General features: G+C 37.0%; 1 protein-coding gene across 1 annotated transcript; it reads left to right on the plus strand.

Annotated features, from left to right (window-relative positions):
• The first annotated feature begins 2,145 nt into the window (after positions 1-2,145).
• LOC122014141 (proteasome subunit alpha type-5-like) lies at positions 2,146-3,225 on the plus strand. Its single transcript, XM_042570323.1, has 4 exons — positions 2,146-2,162; positions 2,253-2,355; positions 2,518-2,583; positions 2,962-3,225. Exons 1-4 carry the CDS (start codon positions 2,146-2,148, stop codon positions 3,052-3,054), a joined length of 279 nt encoding a protein of 92 aa, XP_042426257.1. The 3' UTR covers positions 3,055-3,225.
• Positions 3,226-17,698: the final 14,473 nt, after the last annotated feature.

The raw sequence follows: 17,698 nt of genomic DNA on the forward strand, positions 1-17,698 counted from the left end.
GTATAATTTTCATTAACAATTTGACTCTAATTACTATATATAGGCTCCTCAACAACCGGATGCGAAACAATGTGGTTTTTTTGTGATGCGATTTATGAGAGAAATTATTGAAGAAGTTGAGACTATTGAGAGAGATTCGCTGCAATCAATAGTAACATTATTTAGCTTATCTCAAATTATTTGGCATAAACTATTTAAAATTGCAAAGTGATCAGTGTTGATTATTTTTTCCATTAACATAAATTGTGTATGCTCACAGTTCACAAAAATAGGGTACTCTCGTGAACAAATTGATGAGGTTCGGTCCGAGTTGGCGGAGTGCATACAAGATCATATTTATGAATAGGTATGGAATGATAGTTGCCATAATTCTATTTAGATTTAAGTTCATGGAATGGTGGTTTTTTTTAGTGGAATCATAGTTAATGCCAATTTTTTTGATGCAGTGCATAGTTACCAGATCGACCTTGAGCAGTTGACCCCAAAGAAAAGTTGTCACTGAAGTTTAAAAACTTGTGAAAATTTTTAGTGAATGATGATGTTTTGTGAATGATGATGTTTTGGAAAAATTGTCACTTAGGTGAAAGGATGTTTTCTGGATTAATATGCAAGTACAAAGCACTGTATTATATGTTATTCTGTAAAGTTCTGTCAGTGTAAATTATCTAGTTTCTTTATCTAGCTTTTGTTCCACTATTGGGTTTGTTTTTCTAATAATTACTCGTGCAGCAAAATACTGAGCAAGAAGCTGAAGATCTTATAATCAGGTAAAGTAGAAAAAGTTAACTACTTCATTATGCTTTCATCTTAGTATTTGTATATTTGATTTGTCTTCTTTGAACCAGCTTCAAGTCAAAAAGCCAGATCCTCTAGATAGCTGTTAAAAATAAGGTATTATTTGGTTTGTCAGTGATCTTAATATTTGGTAATATTTGGTCTTTGATGCTCACGACAGAGTTCCAACGCTGCATGATTACCTTGTTCAAGCAGATTGCTCGCTGCCTCAGTAGCTCGCATTTTCAGGTTTGTTTCATCATTGATATTCCTTCTTTTTAGTGTTCTATATTAAAAGGAAATACTAACCGTCGATGAGATTGTTATCCTCTTGCTTGAACATGAACCAAAGTATATAAATTTGACCTTTTGATCTGAAAGTATAAAAAAAAGTTAATTGGATACTAGTTTTTTATTTTTTTTTGCAGTTGCATTGTTGTATTTTCATATGTTTCTCAGTGAACTTCTAAACAATTCTTTTTTCATTAATTTATTAAGGCTTATTATAAGTTTCAGTTTGATGGTGCAAATTGTTTTCTTTTGTAATCCATCTGTTTCTTCTTTGGTTTAGGAAAGTTGAAGTGAATCCCTTGATAGTTGTTTCATAGGTTTGTTCCATTATTTTCCAGTACGTACTGGAATCACTATCAATAGCCCTCAAGGACTGTTTACAACCTTGCAATCAAATTAATTGGACTTATAATCTAATGTATGGTCATCTGGAGCATGAATATTGGAGGATTCATGAATGACTCTTCGGATGATGAATGTATGTCATTTAATATTGGTTCATGTATTTATTTAGATACATCTTGAGTATTCCCTATAAATACCCTATGTATTTAACAATTCAAAGATGAAGAAAATCAGAAGTAGTTGAACACTAACACTTGGACGCCAACATTTTTGAGTTGGCGCCTAGATTTGACCATCTAATAGACACGGCTAAAGGATCAACTTCTATGAACACCCTTAATAACTTATACAGATATTTGTGAACAATTAGGTTGGTGGCTATCATTTATCCTCCCTTTTTGTTGTTTTTTCCATGTACCCAATGCAGCTTTCATTTCAAAGGTTCCAAGCTGATGAACAAGGATGGGTGGACACAATCCTTTTGATAATATTTTATTTCCTCAATAAGCTACAGTGTCTGAAGTGCTAAAATGTATAAAATTTTCACGTTAAACCCTCCTATTAGGGAACTGATTTTATTGTCCTAGTGGGTTGTTTACTACTATTAACATAATCTTCCTGTGTCCTAAACGATTCTTCCCAGAGATCACTCTTTAGGAGATACAAATATTCTAGTGCATATGTATTATTGTGCTGGACCTTTTCGTATGTTAATGTTTCTGCTCGATATTACAAATGTCAGAAGTTATCTGGTAAAATCTGAAGTCCCTCCTACACAGTCTCTGCTATGTAGTCCTGTATTTCAATGTTTTGCTTCAAATGTTACATGCTATAAATTGCAGGTACTATACCGATCCATCTGGCACATTCTGGCAATGCAATGCAAAAGCAATAGGATCTGGATCCGAAGGAGCTGATAGTTCTCTTCAAGAGCAATACAACAAGGTAGCTACTATGGCAATTTTAGATATACATGGCTGTGCAAGGCAAATTTGCTTTGACGGCAGCCTTCTCTATTGTGGCTACTTAGATCTATAGTAATTTTCTGTTTGTGGTATTGTGGTGGCGGTGATGAGAATAATTTCATGAGGGCGCTTGTTTATCCAGGACCTGTCCCTTCTGGAAGCTGAAACTATAGCTCTTTCCATCCTGAAACAAGTCATGGAAGAAAAGGTATATTTCTTGTGGTTTTTCTGTATCTACCTGCTTTAGAAGCTAAGATAGATAAAGCATCCCTGTTATCAAACCTGGATTAGGTTCATTCAGGCTCCTGGTTAATGAATTATTACTTGGTCTATTTGGATAAACTAATCGGGTGTGCTTAGATGTTTACTTCTAAATCATATAAACACTGCATTTAAATATGATAAAGAGAGAATACACTATTCAATCTGGTACCAGCTGACCTGAATGTATGTTTTGGGTACTTTTGTATTAGACGGGTAAATTGGACTGATGCTTAAGGATCCAGTTCTAGGGTTTCATTTTGTTTTACATAAATTGCAGAGTATTGCAACTTTTACATTGCTAATTACTCATTTGCATTAACAGGTAACCCCTAATAATGTTGACATTGCAAAGGTGGCTCCTACTTACCATCTATATACACCTGCCGAGGTTAAAGATGTCATTTCTCGCCTTTGATCGGCAAGGCCATTTATCTTGTTATCTGCGTTTCTTCGTACTTCATACTACTTGCTAGATTGCTGTTTAATTGTGCTGGATGCTGTGACCTTATTGTGTTCTGGTTGCTTATCCACTGAACCATATTCCGTTCAAAGAAGTTTAGTAATGTCATCTGCAATTTCTCTAAAAGTTTTATTCCCTTAGAGTCTATGCTGTGAAATTATAATATGTCATCTCTCATTTTTCACATTCGCAGTGAAACAATTAATAGCTCACAAAAAATAGCTGAAGGTTGAATTTTAGTTTGCAAGTGTCTTGTACTTTGACTGGTTCCAGAATTTTGCTCTCAGGGTAGTTCACATTTTTATTGTTTTTTAAAGAAATTTGATATGGACAACTTTCTTGGGGGCCTTTGCTAATATTTTACCTCATTTACTGGATGTTTTTCAATTTTCACCAATGTAACCAATGTAACAGGAGACTTGGAGAAGAAATACTACAAGTGTTCAAGTCAATGTCACATTTAAATGCGGTATTGTTGGATATTGTTGGAGAATTGCTAGTCCAGTTTATGCGGAGAACATTGTGAACGAGGAAGTGGACTGTTTAACTAGCCCTTTTTGGTTCTCATACCTCAAAGAGGTTGAGGGTATTAGGGTTTAGGGTTATGTTAGGTTGTTGATTGTGTTATGCGAATATTCTATGAATCTATCTATTAAATTATTATGCTACAGAAAGAACAACCTGAAACTATTGCCGAAATTATGCCCATTAATAATTAATCTATGCAATACTGCATACAAGATGATATTATCTTGGTCTAAGAGCTGTGCACTTCTTCAGCTGACTGAAATGAGATGCAAGGATGTGATGGCGAAGGTAGATATAGACGGAAAAGCTCATGCTAAGTTGAATTTGTACTTCATCTAAGATACTTCAAATGAGGCTGGGATACTAGAGATTTGAGCAACTGCTCATGGGTTCCATCACGTAGGCTTTGTTCCAAATATTTATGGAATGGCAAATGGACTTTTAGCTTTCCAGCTTCTAGGGTCCTATAGGAAGCCTTTGAACCCAAGATCTGGAAAACTCCTGTTTCTTTCGATCCTTATGGACCGAGCAGAGTATAGAATTAAGGAAGATTTTGCTTGTAGAATTGGAATGGAGAAAGGCGCTCTTTCACCGATTACAAAATGATCGGTTAGTAACACATTGATGTGGGCAATCAACTTAATAGGAGTGTTGCTCAACACATCGATAATGATAAGTGGAGGTACGCCATACAACCTTTTGCTTCCCATTTGTCATTGCCATTATAGGCCTTCCACACGAAGTAACATTTGGACAACTTTACAATCTCATGCGAATTACTAGACGCAATGACTCATTGTTCCTTCGGCTGCGAAGTCTACTAGTCATAGCATAAACAAAAGGGTTACGACAAATGTAGAATGAATAAAAAAAAAACAACATCAAGTATTACATTGTGCCTGGCTACAAGAAGACCGGGGCCGCAAAATCCAATAAAGACAGGTCAAACATCAAGTAGCATTTTGTAACTTATTCCTCTTAGGTTATATGCTTGGTTAATATATATGCTTAGAACTTGTAAAGACAGGTCAAACATTAATATGCTTGGTTAATATATCCATCTACAGCACTCCCGCTTTTTCCTCTAAATATGATTTTCATTTAGCACAGAACTAATGCCAATTTTTTTATTTTGATGCAATGTTTAAAGAGCTTGAGTAGAAGTTGGCCCTAAAGAAAACTTGTCAGTTACGATATAAACACACTTACGGTATGAATTACATGTATATATAACATTGACATATTATTTAGTACGAGATTTACATGTATGAAAGTTTTCATACAAAATTTCTTGATTGCCTACAACCCCAGGTGTGCTGATGACAAGTTGAAGAAGATGGCTCTAAGAGTGATAGCTGAAAGCCTTTCAGAAGAAGAGATTGCTGGACTTAAAGAAGCAATTCCATGCGATGGACACCAACAACAGCGGTTAGTCAATGATGAGGTTTTGTAAAACTTGTGTGTTTGAAAAATTATTGTCATGAAGTTAAGGATAACTTGTATGATACAAATTTAATTTATGGATCAATATGTATACATTTTGTTTGTATAATATAAAGTTTTATGTATTTGTTAAATAGTCTTATTATAAAAATGATTGTGGTTGTGGATATTCAATTATATGTAAATTTTGAGTATTTTTTATAATTTTGCTATTATTAAGAAAAACACTATTTTTATAAATTTAAAAAGACAACGTTTTTAAGTAATAAAAGACAACGCTTAAAAAATAATGTCTTTGAGACCAACCACAACGCTTTTAAAGCGTTGTCTTTGATATGTGCATTTTTACAACAGCATCTTTAACAACGCTTTTTAAGAACGAATAGACAACGCTTAAAAAGCGTTGTCTTTGTGACCAACCACAACGCTTTTAAAGCGTTGTCTTTGATATGTGCATTTTTACAACAGCATCTATAACAACGCTTTTTAAGACGAAAAGACAACGCTTAAAAAGCGTTGTCTTTGTGACCAACCACAACGCTTTTAAAGCGTTGTCTTTGATATGACTTTCTACAACACCATCTACAACATCACTTTTTAAGTACATACGACAACGCCAAAAAAGCGTTGTTGTTTAGCTTTTTTCTTGTAGTGATTGTATTATGTTATATGTTTTATTCATTTATGTCCAGCCGGGTAGGCTGCGTATATTAACTGCGTGGTTATGTTATTTCTATTTTGCATATATATTCCAGCCGAGTGTGGCTGAGGTATATTTTGTATGTAGTAATGCTTCAGATTGTCACCCGTACAGGGGAAATGCTACCGAAATTTCTTCGGACAGGGACTCCTCTAGGGCGTGACAGGGTGTGACTTACATATATGTAATGACATACAGAGGCTAAGGAATAGCCGAAGACTCATCAAGGGAGAAACAAGTCTGCGAGTTGGGAATGGAGCATAGGTTGCTGCAGTCGCCATCGGAACATACTTGTTAAAGCTTCCTAGTAGACTTGTCTTAGAACTAGATAATTGTTATTTTGTTCTAGCATTAATAAAAAATATTGTTTCTATTTCTTGCTTAAATAGAAAAGGTTTTCATTTAATTTTTAGTATCAATTGTTGTTATATAACCTTAAATGGTGTTCTTTATGGCATGAAAACTTTATACAATGGCATCTACACGTTAGATATATCTAGTGACGTACTCAATATAAAAAAGAGCAATAAACGCGCCCGAATATATAATCAATTAACCTCTTACTCGTGGCATTGTCGCCTTAGCCATATAAGCAAGAAACGCATGTCCGAACTGCAAAAGATTGCAGTTCTTGAATAATTTGAATTAGATACATGTGATTCATGTTTAAAAGGTAAGATGACAAAGTTACATTTTTTTCTTGAAAGGGTGAATGAGTTGATGGGTTACTTAGGCTCATACATACCGATGTATGTAGACCAATGAGAACTCATGCATTAGGAGGTTATAGCTACTTCATTACTTTCATTGATGATCACTCTCATTATGGGTATGTGTATCTAATGAAACACAAGTCTGAAGCTTTTGAAAAGTTTAGAGAATTCAGAAGTGAAGTAGAGAAACAACTTGGTAAAAATATTAAGATACTTTGATCCTATCGAGGTGGTGAATATTTAAGTCAAGAGTTTCTAGATTATCTAAGGGACAATGGTATATTGTCTCAATGGACTCCGCCTTATATGCTACAATATAATGGTGTATCGGAAAGGTGCAATCGAACCTTGTTAGACATGATTAGATCAATGATGGATTGTTTAGATCTTCCCAAGACCTTTTTGGGTTATGCACTCATGACAGCTATTTACTTGCTAAACAGAGTCCCGACGAAAGCAATCTCAACTATTCCATATGAGGTATGGACTAGTAAGAAACTCCTCATTCTTATTTGAAGATATGGGGATGCCCTGTTTATGTGAAGAGGACTATAACAGACAAGTTGGATGTCAAGTCTAATAAGTGTTTATTTATTAGATACCCTAAGAAAACTAAGGGTTACCGATTCTATTACCCCATGAAGCAAAAAGTATTTGTTTCAAGACATGCTACCTTCCTAGAGAAAGAATTTCTCTTACAGGAAGCAAGTGGGAGTATGATTGAACTTGATGAAGTTTAAGAGACTCTAATAAATACTAATGAGATGTCTAGTCAAGGACCACAACTGATTATGACACAACCTTTTCATAGATCAGATAGGGCACGCAATATTCCTGAGAGATATGGATTTCTTGTAAGATAATCAAATGATGTGTTACTCATTGAGGATCAGGAACCTACTGATTATGAAGAGGCTCTAAATAGTTCAGAAAAGGACAAGTGACTTACAGTCATGAGGTTGGAAATGGATTCCATGTATAAAAACTAAGTTTGGAACTTGGTGGACCCACTTGAAGGCATTACACCTATAAGATGCAAATGGATTTTCAAGAAGAAAACTGACATGGATGGTAATATTATTACCTACAAGGTAAGGTTAGTGGAGAAAGGCTATCGTCAAAGGCAAGACATTAACTATGATGAAACTTTCTCACCTATGACCATGCTTAAATTCATTCAGATACTCTTGGCCATATCAACTTATCATGATTATGAGATATGACAGATGGATGTGAAAATAGCTTTTCTTAATGGAAATCTGCTCGAGAATGTGTATATGATATAACCCGAAGGCTTCACATCTGTCAACAAGAATAAAGTATATAGCTTCAATGGTCCATTTATGGACTAAAGCAAGCATCCAGGAGTTGGAATATTTGTTTTGATGAGGAGATCAAATAGTTTGATTTCTCACAAAATCCAGATGAACCTTGTGTGTATCAAAAGGTTAGTGGGAGTGTAGTCATATTCTTAATATTATATGTTGATGATATATTGCTTATAGGAAACGATGTGCCAGTTCTACAGTCAGTTAAAATTTGGTTGTCTAATATGTTCTCCATAAAAGACATGGGAGAAGCAACTTACATCCTCAGGATGAAAATCTATAGAGATAGATTGAGAATGTTGCTTGGTCTTTCACAGTCGACATATATAGATAGAGTGCTAAAACATTTTAGCATGTCTAAATCCAAGAAAGGTTTCATACATATGAGGCATGTAATTTAACTTTCGAAGTCTATGTGCCCACGCATAGAAGACGAGAGGATTTGCATGGACAAGATACCTTATGCCTCCGCAATAGTATCTATCATGTATGTTATGTTATGTACAAGACCCGATGTATCATATGCTCTAAGTGTTACGAGAAAATACCAGTCTGATCCAAGAATGGATCATTGGGTGGCTATTAAGATGATCATTAAGTACTTAAGAAGAACTAAGGATATGTTCTTAGTTTATGGAGATGGTGATATGACCATACGCGGATATACAGATGCTAGTTTTCAGACAGACAAGGATGACTCCAAGTCCTAGTCTAGATTCATATTCATATTAAATAGAGGTGCAGTTAGTTGGAAAAGTTCCAAGCAAGACACTCTTGTAGATTCTACCTGTGAGGCGGAATACATTGCAGCTTCAGAAGTAGCAAAGGAAGCGGTTTGGATCAAGAAGTTTATTACTGAACTTGAAGTGGTTCCATCCATTGTTGAAGCATTACCTATTTACTGTGACAACACTAGAGCCATTGCGCAAGCAAAGGAACTGAGGTCTCATCGGCAATCAAAACATGTGCTTCGCTGTTATCATCTGATCAGGGAGATCATTAGTAGGAAAGAAATACAACTTGAGAAAATTTCCACTGAAAGGAATCTAGCAGATCCTTTGACAAAGGCTCTACCACAAAGTAAGTTTGAGAGTCACGTTTGTACTTACTGTTTAGGACACTGTGGCGATTGACTTTAGGCCAAGTGAGAGTGATAGAATTTGAGAGATGACCTAAGACAATCGCCTTATATTTTTTTTTCTATTTATTTGATAAGTATATATTCACTATTTGAGTGCATATTATATGTTTGATTATCTTAAACTCATTTATGTCCATAATATAATTCATAGTATGAGAGAATTTATTATTGAATCGTAACTAGTAATTATCTCTACATGTGCAATTATGAATATATTGAAATTTTCCTAGTCATCAAATTGATACATTCGGACATCACCAATTCTGTAAGACTAACACGGGTTATACTCCTTGGTTCAGCCAAGTAGTTATTTTCTCACTGGTTGGAGACATTGAGATGTCAAGAGTTAAACATGGATGCTGGTTATGGTAACTAGTTCATTGGAGTAACTCACTGTATGACTTCATATGGTTCTCTACATATATATAGATATGTCTGTGAAGTTCTTACTGCAGCATGAGTGCAAGTTTCCTTTGACTTGAGGTATACAAGTCATCTTGGTCATGGAAACTTATACTTTGACATCTTAAGAAAGCATCTAATTGAGGTGTGGACCCGGGATGATTGAGTATAAGTTGAAGTACTTGAAAGTGTTTGGATAGACCATAGAGGATTCACCGCTCCTTGGGAAGAGACGTATACCCTATGGCCACTTGTTAGGATTATCACTCAAAGTCTTTGGCCAAAGCATCACATGTTAAGAGTACGAGACTCTTGTACATATGTACGAGTAATTTGAATTCGTAGAACGAGGAAGTATTACTTGGGCTAGGTGTGGCGTAGTTAGCCTAGTGGGGACAAGACACATAGACCATGTCCTGAACCGAGTATAAGACTAGTGAAAGAAACGAGGTGTCACTCACTGTAGCTGCTCAAGGATTTAGAATTAATTCTATGATCAACTATGATTTTTTAACTAATTGAGGATCATGATGTACTACTAGGTATCACTCATAATCGTTATATAATTAAGTAGTTAATTGTGGGCTGCCAAGATAAACCGGGAATATATTGGGTCACATGCACTAATGAGTCTCTAAAAGACGTAAAATAAGTTAAAGAATAGGATTCTTAGATAAAGAGATAAATGTTTAGTTAGACCATATATAAGACAAATATGGAAATACTTGTCGCAATGGAAGCACGGATGGATCACATCTCTTATGGAAGAGTTGGACCATATTTGGTTTAATCATGAATTAGTCATGAACCAACTTGGTTTAGTTGTAAACCAAACCAAGGGGTTAATGAGCTAATTTTTGGTTAAGGGATAATGGATTGGATTTAGACTTTCTAATCCAACTCATTAATGAGGGCTATATATTGATATGATTGAGAGAAAATGATGCACATGAGATCATTAATTGGTTTGTAAGGTTTTTGAAAAATCTTAACCTAATTTCTCTTCTCCTCTCCCTCTCCCCTCTCTCTTTAACACCGCCAACAAGGGAAAGCCCTTCCCCTTGTTGTCGTGACCGCCACAAGGAAGAAATCTCTTCCTTGTGTGCTTCTCTTCCTCTTCCTCTTGATCCCTCTTCTTCGCTCATGGCTAGTAACTTCCGAAGGGGAGGCTTGTACTCAAGGAGTTATCTTGAGGAGCTTAGCATGGATACGAATAGAGGCGAGGTTAGACAACATCGCTACGGTTGATGTCATTCTCATTACAGGTCATCCGTAAGGTACACCTAGCGTAAATTTACTTTCTGTAAAAAAAAATTAATTATGCAATCATGTTTAACATGTTGTATCCTTGTATGCGTGTGGTACATGTGATGTAATAATTTAGGAATTATTCTTGTTTTATTTTCCGCTGCTCATGTTTACAAAACGTATTTTAGTACACACCGCATTGGACATATCCCAACAAGATCGCCACATCAGCAATTGTCCAAGCGCTCCGAGGGGTTACTGGTACCCGGAATGGGCCTATATAAGGGCATTCGACGAGCAACTTTAGAATATCAACTACTACAAGTTTCATTCTTGCGTACTGCTCCGAAAAGTCTCTGACGACACTGAAAGGCTGCTCCAAAGTTCAAAGAACTAGAGATTCTCATTTCCTTTATGTTTGTCGGTAACAACTAATTTTAGTTCTCGTACTCAATATTTGTAACTAATTATTCAAATTGATAATGATTGCCCAATGAAAGTGATTGACGATCGCGGGCTTTGGAGTAGGAGTTATCACAGGCTTCAAACCAAGTAAAATAATCTGTGTTAGCATTGTTTTCTGTTTTCTTTATTCTGCTGCATAGCTTATTTTAATTCGTAATTTAAAAAAAATAGTATTCACCCCCCTTATAGCCTATTTACCATCCTACTATATCGAGTTGTCATCCGTGGGCATTGTACATATATGTTACTTAAGGGAAGCATGTGACTGTTGGTGTAGGTTGTGCTAATAGTCTAGTTTTGATGTATGACAAATAGGTTAAAATTAGATGAGTTGTTTATCTAAACGCTTCTACCAAGTGTGCAGGAGTTGACTGGTCTGAAAGACTTAACACCAGGTTGAAATCCAGCTAGGTTCGTAGGACCAGATAGATGGTGGGAAATTTAGCTAGGTCCGCGGGGCCCAATAGCTAGTGCAAAGTCCAGCTAGGTCTGCGGGGCCAGATATCTGGCAGAAAGTCCGATTGGGTCTGCAGGACCTAACAATCGACCGAAGTCCAGTTGGGTCTGTAGACCTGACAACTGATGAGAAGACTTGGTGGGTCAGAGAGAAGTCAAGTGACTGCAAGTGGTAAGTAAAAGTAAGCAATTGGAGGAGAGATCCAGTGAGGGTGCGCTCCCCTTTGAGGGAACTGTAGGCATCGATCTAACTTAGATCCATTTGAAAAATCTAAGTTGAGATCTTGACTAGATCCTGGTCTCGGGGAGACATGATCTAATTACTACTCATATTTTATTATGTTGTGCAAACTTTATTTTGCAGGGAAAAATCTATTTTTAGGTTGCCTAGGACTAACCTTTTCTGCAAGGGGAAGTTGTTGAAGAAAAGGGGTCTTGGCACTCGGAAGGAGTCCGAGCTCCCTGACCAAGCTCGCCTAGACGGGTCGCAAGCGCCCAAGCGGTTCGGGTGCCTGGAGTCGATCCAAGTGCTCGGGCCCGAAACTTCATCCACAAGCTGACGTGGAGCACGTCGATTGGCCGAGCCACGTAGTCCAGGCACCCGGAGGGGTTCCAGGTGCCCGGAATAAACCTATTTAAAGACCTTCTACCCGGACCTTCAGTACAACAATCATGACAAGTTTTCTTCTTGCTCGGTGCTCCAAAAAGGCTCTCACAACACTGCTACACTCCACCGACAACCGGCGACCAAGACTTTTCCATTTTATTGTTATTGTTGGTAATTTTTATTTCCAGTTCTTGTACTTAACTCCTGTAATCTTTTGCAAACTGTTAGTAGATTGCCCAACGAAAGCACTCGATGAGTGCGGGTCTTGGAGTAGGAGTCGTCAAAGGCTCCGAACTAAGTAAAACTCGATTTGTTAGCATTGGTTCATTTTTTCTTCCGCTGGATACTACGATTAATTCGCTATCAATTTTCGACGATCGTTATTCACCCCCTCTAGCATTCTTTTCGATCCTCCAGTGACGAGGAGGATTATCATCTAAATCACTTGTTGACGGCGACAATGACGTAGACTGACATGGTAATTTTGATGATGGACTTGTATTATCTTCAACTGGTGAAGCTTCAGAGATTGGATCAGTAACTTGAGGTGATTCTGATGGTATATGGGAGTTATTAGAGAGCTCTGAAGCAAGACCTATGATGCTATCACTTCTGACAATATTAGGCGGCATTAAGAAGGTGCCACATGTATCTAGAGGAGAGATCGAAGAAGCTACTAAAAAAGGGAATAAAGACTCATCAAAAGTAACATGTCGTGAAATATAAATTTATCCTATTCGTATATGCAAGCAATGATAACAATGGTACAAATTGCTATAACAAAGGAATACATTGTAGTGAATGAGAGTCAAGTTTGTGTTTAGAGTAGGGGCATAACCACGGATAATATGTGCAATCAAAAATTCGAAGAAAAGTGTAATCAAGAGTTTGATTATAAATTTTTCAAAAGGATACTTACAATCGAGCAATGGAGTAGGAAGCTGATTTATGAGATATACAGCAGTGCTAACAGCTTCATCCCAAAATTTACGCGGAACTGATGCATGATGAAGAAGAGCTAAGGCAGTTTCAACAATATGTCTATGTTTTCTCTCAGTATAGCCATTTTGTTCTAGGGTGTAAGGATAAGAGACTCGATGAACAATTTCAAAAGAAACAAGATGACGATGGAGAGCTTGATATTCGCCTCCCCAATCAGAATGAAAAGAGAGTATTTTATGATTAAAATATCATTCAACTTGATTATGAAAATTATAGAATATATCTAATAAATCATATTTCCATCTCATAGGATAAAGCCAAGTATATTTACTAAAATGATCAAGGTAATATAATATTGGAAACCTTGGTTAGACATAATAAGTACATGCCCCAAACATTTGAATGAATTATTTCAAGTGAAAAATTAGAAATATGATCGGATGATGAAAAAGGGAGTTTATGATTTTTAGATTCCATGCAGGGCCTACATGAATGAGTGGATAGAAGGTAAAGGAAGTAGGTAAATCATACCTATTGATGATTGACTGAACGATGCGAAGAGAAGGATGACCAAGTTGAGCATGCCAAGCTGGTTTATTTGTGCATTCACCAAAAAAGTTATAATTTAAGAACTTTGAAGATAGTAGAGACCATTTTTTATTCTCCCATAAAACATAATAGTATTTGTTCCTCTATCTTTGATAAGATAATGATTATGATAAAACTAAAAAATGATATTGTTATCAAGATAAAACTCACATGTAGAGAGTAAATTTTTAGTAATAGATGAAACATGAAAGATATTGCAAATGTGAAAAGTATGATTGGATAAATAAATAAATGTGTTTCCAAGATTAACAATTTACAAATCTGAACCATCGCCTACTTGAACCGTATCTAACCCATAATACGACATTAAGTCTGTGAGAATATTATAATTTGATGTGGCATGATGAGTTGCTCCAGTGTCAATATATCAATTAGTAAATGAAAACTCTAGGGTTTTACCATGAGTAGGCATGGATGAGAGGACTTTAGGATAGACTTATGAAGTAGTTGGTTATCTTAAAGCTGCAAGACCACCAATGAAATTTGAATCAAATCGTCTAGGACATTAAATACCAAAATGTTCATTTCTGAGATAAATTTGACATTTCCCCCGAGTATATGACCAATCAAATCTTCTAAAGCATTGATTTCTAGTATGACCAATGATATGACAAATTGACATCAACCTGACTTTGCTTTTGGACTCCTTGATGTCGTTGAGTATTTGACATCAGAAGTAAAATAACTTGTTCTGTAGGTGATGTTGTCTTATGCAGATTGTGAAGGAGATTCTCCTAATAATGGTGCTCTGTTTTACGCGAGGATATGTCTTCTTGCTGGAAAATAAAATAGAAAGCTAGCTGTTTGCATAGACCCTTGGCTAGCAGTGGCAGAAAACCAGGCAGTAACAAGCTCCGGCGGACAGCTGTTAGACGATGTCACAAGGAGCTTCTACCATGTGGTCGGCGGTTGTGGATCCAGAGAAGAAGTCCGGCAGCAGGGGGCACCAAGAGGCAGCATGACTGGTTTAGAATTGGCTGAAACTAGGCGGAAAGGAACCTTTACACTGGGTTAATTTAACATCAACTTAGACCTCTGTTACATATCGCAAGTGCACGGTTACGTCGTTAGTAATACAAAAGATATCGAACCCACAAAATCTGGTTATAAGCACTAGCTATCGCTTACGTAGAATTAGCTAAACTATCAATGGTATGAAGTTATCTATTGAGAAGGAAAGATGAATCCTAGAAGGAAGATGAAAGAGCTAGAGGTAAAGTTGTCTATCTCGGTTTGGGGAGTATTCTAGGAGTTCGGTTTCGTTGTGGTGTGTACTAATGTGTCACGATCTACCATTTTCCTATCTTCAATTAACGTGCCCTTATAGGAAGTTAGAGTCATTATCTCTAAGTATCGAATAGAGATGATTCTTGTGAAATTCGAAAATAGTTAACTCTTGTCATGAGGGCACCTCGGTCATAGATCACAAGAATACATGACTAGTTAATAACAATAAAGATAAAGATATGAGTTCAGTACGATTTCCTACTTCCTTATGAAGGAGTTGCTTCTCCCTTCAAAAGAGTATCCTAGACGTTCGTAAAAAGGTTACCCCTGTCACTAGAACCCCTCGGGTATACGATCTAAAGTACCCTCTCTACGAGATTTACAATCCCAACACAAAAGATAAAGATATGAGTTCAGTACAGTTTCCTACTTCCTTATGAAGGAGTTGCTTCTTCCTTCAAGGGAGTATCCTAGATATCCGTGAACGAGTTACCTCTATCACTAGTGCCCCTCGGGTATATAATCTAAAGTGCCCTCTCTACGAGATTTACAATCCCTACACAAACATTCAATCTACATGACAATCAAACGCCAGCAATTCTCATGCATGTAAAATAGAATAGATATAAGAGCAAGTCAATATCACATAATAGGTAAAAGGGACAAACATGAGTTGTTACATCGTACCCTTAATCTACAACTACTCCCTAATCCTAAAATAATGAATCTACTCCATAAACGAAAGAGGAGAACCCAAAGACATCATGATATACAACATTCAATTCCAAATTAAGAGAAGGAAGTAAGAGAAACGCTTATCCAATGGCATCGAGTGATCCTTGGATCCAACCCTTTGCTTCCGGAGTTGATGTGATTATGAAGACACCCTCAGATCGTCGAACGGAGGTCCGTGATGGCATGGAACGACACCAAAGTGATCTTTATTTGAACGCCCCCCCCCCCCCCCCCCCCCCTCTTGAGAAGAAGTTTAGAACCCCTTTTATAGGGTAGGCCACAGGCAAGACATGGCCAACTCCTTCTTGGCTGCGAGTTAAGTGACACGACCGTGTGAGATCCACACAGCCATGTTCTTCTCTGGCTCTGGATGCTTCACACTGTCATGTAGGGTCACACGACCGTATTCTCCTTCTCCTCTGGATGTGTTGCATGGTCGTGTAGGGTCACACAACCAGTGTCGGTTAGCCTTCTGCTTTGCTCTCCGGTATGTCGACGATCACTATTTTTACTCCAAAAGTTATCTCTGTCAACACAAATGCACACAAAGAACAGATCTTCGAAATAGAAGAGTAATTATGCTGTAAACATGATAAGGAGTGTAAGAATGCATAAATCCATCATGAATAAAATACGTGAATGTACGTCAAAATATGTATAAAAGATTATAAGATCTACGCATATCAACCTCTTTCATGTCAACTCTAAAGCTCCAAATTTTCCAGGTCAAAGCCCAATAGATTCAATAATTACTCACCTAAAAAATTAACTCATCAATTCTCTCAAATTCGGAGATGTAGGAGTTGAACATGTTGGTGGAGACATGTTTGTGAGTGTCCCAAACGGTGATGTGATATTTATGAAGTGGATTCTTCACGATTGGAGCGACGAGTACTGTGCCAAGATACTAGAGAACTGTTGGAAGGTGCTACTGGAGAAGGGAAATGAAACTTTGTTATCTACTGGTTTGGCTGGCAATCCGACAATTTTGGAAGCCGACGGGAAGGGAAGCTGCTCGTCGAGACAGAGATGGCATCACCTAGCTGAGATAGCAATGGAGCAGGGAAACCAGCGATAGATACCCTTGGACGGCGATGACTCTTAGGCGAGTTTCTTCCTTGGAGGTGGAAGAAAGGGAAAGGTTGCTGAATCGGCAAAAGAAAGAAAGGGAAATATCCTTTTCTTTGTGAATCGGTGGAAGAAGAAACAAAGAGGAGAGAGAGCAAGCTAAAAAGTATTTAGGTTTTTTTTATTTCTTTGAGAAGAAATGAAGGATCATGGTTCTGATACCATATTAAATTAACTAGACAAAAGAAATGAGATAATAAAATAAAATTTTTGATTAATTTATTTATGAGATATACAATATATATAGAGAGTCATTGCATACTTAGTAAATTGATAAAGTAATAAAAGAGGAACTAGCTATTTGATTTATTTTAATAATTACTACATCCTAATCTTAATTTAGTTTATTGAATAATTCTCTTTTAATAATTACTACATCTTAATCTTGATTTGGTTTATTGAATAATTCTCTTTTAGTTAATATTCATTAGCCGACACGACCCTGTCCGAGAACAAGATCCGACCGGACTCCTTGGTCGAGTGAACGCTGAGTCCTCAAGGAGACCGAGTCCTCGGAGAGGCCGAGCCCTCAAGGTGGTTAACATTCCTTAGCTGACCTGACCCCGTCTAAGAACGAGATCTGACCGGACTCCTTGCCCGAGCGAAGGACGAGTCCTTAAGGAGATCGAGTCCTTAGAAAAATTGAGCCCACAAGATGGTTAATATCCCTTAGCTGACCTGACTTCATCCGAGAACGAAGTACAATCGGACATTAGAGGGGACTCAGTCGGTCTACCATCAAAGTGTATTCAGGGCTCACCAACACAACTATCCAATATTCCTTTTTGGCGTATCAGAGAATCAAGGGAATATTCCCTATGCAATCCGTACGAAGGAAGTTTCTGCCCTATAAAGCACAAAAATAGTGAGTCTATTTTAGAAAAATTGTCAGAATGTTAGAATAGTTGGTCCTTTTTTGGAAATGCA

The sequence above is a fragment of the Zingiber officinale genome, chromosome 8B (assembly GCF_018446385.1).
Source record: "Zingiber officinale cultivar Zhangliang chromosome 8B, Zo_v1.1, whole genome shotgun sequence".
In the NCBI taxonomy this organism is placed as follows: domain Eukaryota; kingdom Viridiplantae; phylum Streptophyta; class Magnoliopsida; order Zingiberales; family Zingiberaceae; genus Zingiber; species Zingiber officinale.